Raw genomic sequence first — 5,231 nt, forward strand, 5'->3', positions numbered from 1 at the left:
ACAAACAATATAAATATAAGGTCTAAACATAAATATTTTATTTAATAATGGTAATTTTTTATTACATAATAACCAACTTATAAAATCTAATAATTATTTCCCCGTAAGAAAATTATTCACAAAAAAAACTATTTATTGCGCGGCTTTGCGCACACATATTTGACATTAATTCGTCTTTGTTATTAAAATTTTAACAATAATATATAAACAACTACAAATATAAACAACTACAAAGAGAATCGGATTGGGCTAAATTCATGTGGAGCCTTAGGCTAAGTAAATACATACAAGGAAATACAAATGATAAATACATTAACAAAACCATCCCCTACTTACAAGTTGCAAACAACACCCATCATTTGTGTGCATTTTTTTTTCAAAACATATCAACAATCCGACACCATATATATTTGCGTACAAAGTAGACACAAAACAAGAATCTTTCGAACAAAAACGACAAATCACACTCACAACATGCTATCGGTGCGGGCTGGCAACCTCCTGAAGAAATTCAGCGGTGCAGACGGCAACCTATGACGCAACTTAGGATGTCTCATAACATAAAACCCAGTCGCAATCACCAGCACCTGAAAAGGCGTAGCATATAACACAAACGCCGCTACAAGACAAAACACCATAAATATAACCGTCGCTCTCGGATCACGCCAGCTCAGCAGCCCCTGCAACCGTTCCCCTTGACTCGCAATATCCCCAACCACCGACTGAATCCGCCCCGCCACACTCCGTAATCGGTCATAACGGTGTCTCACCAATTCTGAACTCCGAGAAGTCGGAAACGTGTCAAATTCTTCATCTAATTCATCCGGATGAACTCCGTCCGCATATGATAGTCTCGTGTTCATGTGAGGTGGGTATTGCGCCCGGAACCAGTAATTCCAGAGTCCGATTAGAAACATGTAAAGAAAAACCGTTGGGAGAATCAACTCCGGAAAGGAAACGAGCATCACGAAGAGTATATGAACAAGAACCGTCGTAATTCGATTCTTCCATAAACAAACTTCCCCAAACCATTTGCTAACCGCAAAAACCCCGTTGAAAACCGACATCAACCGGGAAAAATTCGCTTTGCTCCGTCTCATACTCCATAAATGCGAATTCGCATCCGTCATGTACTCTACAACCTCTCGCCTGAGTGGCGGCTCGGCTCTGCTCAGCCGAGCCGCCACTATCCCGACCGCTTGGTGTCGCAGCATTTCAAGCTGGACGACAGTCAGCGGTCTCACATAATGCATTTTTGGTAACAAAGGTTTTGAATACATCAACATCATGTTCATCATAGACGTGCTCGAAAACCGGATTGCTAAATGGAGTTCTCCCATTTTCTTGACACCTGTCGGGTGAAGTACAAGCAACGGGTACGAATGGGTATAAACCCGACCCGTTTCAAGAGTCGAGATCCGGATCCGGATCTTCCCGACCCGAACATCTTTTGAGTTCCCGTTCTCGAGTTGGGCGTTGTCAAAAACGCCCACGGTGAGAACGGTTGACGGGTCGTACACTTCCCAAGTGTACTGCTCGTTGAACCGTGGTGCCAAATTGTCAACCACGGTTCGTGTCCTGACCCATTTGTGACCGTACTTCGCGACACAATAGGCGTCTACTGTCCCCTTTCCTTCGCGCGTTTTCATTGGTTGTAAAGCAGAAGCATTTAAAATACCGAGTTCGAGTATCCCGATTGATGGTTTCCATAGCTGTTTTGCTGTGGGTCTCAGATCGCTACTGTACTGAGTCGACTCATCGAGTACATGATACCCACCGTCGAGACACACACGAAGATGAAGCCGAGTGGCAAATTTGTCTTTTCTCATTTTCTTCTCATCAGTTTCATAATCACCCGGATCTCGAAGATTAAACCATCTCGAATGAACAATTCTATCATCTGCACGCCTTTCGACTGAATTCAAAGGTATATAAACTTTCCCTAAACATTCATCTTTACCAGGTCCCACTCGATCTTCAATACTAACGACTAAATGATCTTCAAACGGTTCAGCTGCTACAAACATCATCTCCTCATCCCATAACGCGTTTACAGTTCTTACCTGAACCGGTCTTGTTCTCAAAACTTGGTTATTAATCTGGGCTTTTACATACACATCCGGGAACCGGTTTCTTTCAGCCCAAACAAGATCTTGCACTTCGAGTATGTTGACACGAACATACCAAAGTCTTGGAGAATGATAAACTTTTGAGCGAGTGAACATTGAAGAAACTGAACTATCGACATTACTCATGGCTGCATCTAGAAGAAACGCATCGGGAAAAGCTTCATCAGCTTGAGTTCCGATCCATACAGCAAGCATTAATTCGCCTTTCTTTTTTTCCCTCTTTTTGTCTTCTAGTCGATACCATTCCGGAGCTAACGGGCTATCGGGTGGGACCCGGGTCGGAATATCGTGAAGATTCACTTGAACGATTCCGACGAAATCGTCTTTTAGCATGTCTTTATCTTTCACCACAACGTCTAATACAGATGCTTGCATTCTTTCTTTTGAGAATGCGAAAACTACATTCCATTCCGGGTTTGATGTTTTGGAAAAGTGTTGTGTGATTCCTTTGTAGTTTCCGATTCTTACTTCGACATAAGGGTCGAGACTTCCGGTGACGTCCTTGCTCGGAAGGTCTTGTGCTTTCACGACGCGAACGAAGAGAAACTGCATAGGCTCGACTAGGTCGTAAGTGCTCGCTCGCCTGTTGTCTGAATTTACAACTCTACCCCCGATGACCTGTCCACCTCCAAGAACCGGGTTTGTTTCTTTGATGGAGTATTCTAGTGGTTGTGATGATGAACCGGAGTACATCCGGACGACTTTTGGTTGACTTTGAATTTGATTTTGACTTTGACTTTGGTTTAGATTTCTCATGTCTTCGTATTCGTATTGTTGTCCTTGTGGCTGATTCATGGATGCCATGTATGGTTGTTGCTGTGAAGGAAACTGAGGTTGTTGTTGTTGTTGGAAATTAGGGTTTGGGAGATGATGAAATGTTCTTTCTTTTCGGCCATGGGAAGAGGTTTCCATTTGAGGGATTGGATTTGAGGATCTGATTGAAGGGTTATCGACGATGAAAACTTTAAGGCCGAGTTCGCCTTTTACGCGTGACAAAAAGCTTCGTTTTTCTAAAGGGTAATGGAAAACGACAGAGTCTGAATAAGGTACGAATGATGTTCCATTGATGTGAACTTTACCCATGAAGGATTTTGAGTTTGAGCTTGAGATTGAGTTGTTTCCTTTGATATTGTTGTAGACGTATGCGTCGAGTGTGAGATTGGATAGGTTGTTGGGATCTGAAATGTTGAAGTAGAAAGTTTCGTTCCAATAAGGGTTAAGATCTTTCTCTTTGATCGTTGTTCGGAATTTCTGATGATCGAAATGAAGCTCGACGTATGGGCTAGCAGAACCTTGACCATCTTTTGGCATTAGGTCATGGGCGCTTGCAACCTCGACTCCTAGCTTTAGGTTGCTCATTTTTTGAGATTCTTCTTAGAGGACTTTTTACAAACAGGCAGAGGATGTCTTGATTCTTGATTGTACACCTGTATCAAATAATTCATTCATTTATTTATCTTGAAGAATCCAGGAATATGAAGCAGTTTTAATCTTTTCATAAGCAAAATTTCAAGTTAATAAATGATAGGATTCGAAAACACATGAATATTGAGAGAATAAGAATTGAATCTTTGACAACAGCGAAAGGGATTCCAAAAAGGTCTGCATATAGCTTTATGAGAAAAAAAAAGTAGGAAGAATCAAATCTCTTGAGGTAAAAGGGGAGAATCAACTGAAACAGCAAGAATCCTTAGCAAAAGGGATGATGTTTATACTTCATTAACCGATATCCTGGTGTATCATTTCAACAGACGTTTTACCTCAAAAGTCAAACTGAAAACAGAGTTCATAAAATACTAAAAATCTTCCAAGAACACCAACAACTTTTTTTTGGAACGGAGAACACCAATAATAACTACTCCAATATCAGAATTATTCAAAATTCCATTACAAGTAAAGAGATAAATTAAAATAAAATAGAAACAGATGGACTTTGTAATTGAACAATCAAGAAAAAAAATCCCAAAATACATAGCAGCTTTCCTTGAACAAAGAAAAAGTCAAAATTTCAAACCAAAACTGCGATCATAGAACAAGAAATCAATAACCCACATCTAATTATTTAAATCAGAGCTCAATTGTGACATCTATATGTGTTTATGTATAAAACTAGCCAATTATCAACACCCAACAGCCAATTATAAACAGCGAAACAGAAAAAGTTGAATTTGAAGACGCACCTTTTTCCTTTATGCGAGCTTTTACTTGCTGTGTTTTCCAGTCCACGATCTGACGAACTCTTGTCTCTTTTACAGGTTTAACAGAGAACCGATGCAACCATTTTTTGTGATGAAAATAAAACAGCGTAGGATACAATCACACAAGGATAAAGGTAACGAAATTAAAGAAAAGAAGACGTGAAGTTGTTCGTCAATGGTGCAAAATTTCTTCGATGATTCATGGAAAGAGTTGAAGAAGAAGACCAGTCTGTTGTGCGTTTTCGTTTGGATTTTATCGTCAGAGCACAACACGCTTTGTGTATTTACGAACGCAATTCAACACGAGCCACTTATTTAATACTACATTAATCACGACTGTTTTGGTCAACTTTTCATTCACATAAACATTTATAAAGTTTAATGATCGAGGAGCAACACAACTTATTAGTCGGACAAAATTGCAAAAATGGTTAATATGCTTGTAAAAAAAATGTATTTTTGGTCCAATTTTTTTTTTATAGTGTATCATTGGTTCGATTTTAAATCCCTTGTATGGTTTGGTACTTATGATTCAATTTTTTTTTTGTTGTTGTGGTTTTGGTCCATACCCAATTTAAAATGATGAATATGTCCTAAAATAATTCTTTTTAAATTTATTTAAATTATTTTCTTATTATTTTAATTAAAAAAAATCATCACCCACCCCACCTAAGTCACCACCTCTCTCTCCCCCACTCTCACCAACGCCATCATCCAACACCACCATCCATTTCATGTTGATCAATACCCCGCCCCACCCCACCCAAAACTTCAACCACCACGACCATCACCATATCTGCTAAAACCCTAACTTCAAAGGCGTTGACTTTCTTGGAGTACCCTTTTCTGATGGATGACATATTCTGAAGCTAATCTCCTACTATTTCCTTATTTTTCTTAAGTG

General features: G+C 39.6%; 1 protein-coding gene across 1 annotated transcript; it reads right to left on the reverse strand.

Moving 5' to 3' along the window:
* Window positions 1-228: 228 nt before the first annotated feature.
* Window positions 229-4,620, reverse strand: LOC145105214 (FT-interacting protein 3-like). Its single transcript, XM_079042344.1, has 2 exons — window positions 4,310-4,620; window positions 229-3,556 (listed from the first exon to the last, which is right to left on the reverse strand). Exon 2 carries the CDS (start codon window positions 3,486-3,488, stop codon window positions 468-470), a length of 3,021 nt encoding a protein of 1,006 aa, XP_078898470.1. The 5' UTR covers window positions 3,489-3,556; window positions 4,310-4,620; the 3' UTR covers window positions 229-467.
* Between the last annotated feature and the right edge of the window lie 611 nt (window positions 4,621-5,231).

The sequence above is a fragment of the Lactuca virosa genome, chromosome 4 (genome assembly GCF_052849685.1).
Source record: "Lactuca virosa cultivar CGN04683 chromosome 4, Lactuca_virosa_CGN04683_v6, whole genome shotgun sequence".
Taxonomy (NCBI): Eukaryota; Viridiplantae; Streptophyta; class Magnoliopsida; order Asterales; family Asteraceae; genus Lactuca; species Lactuca virosa.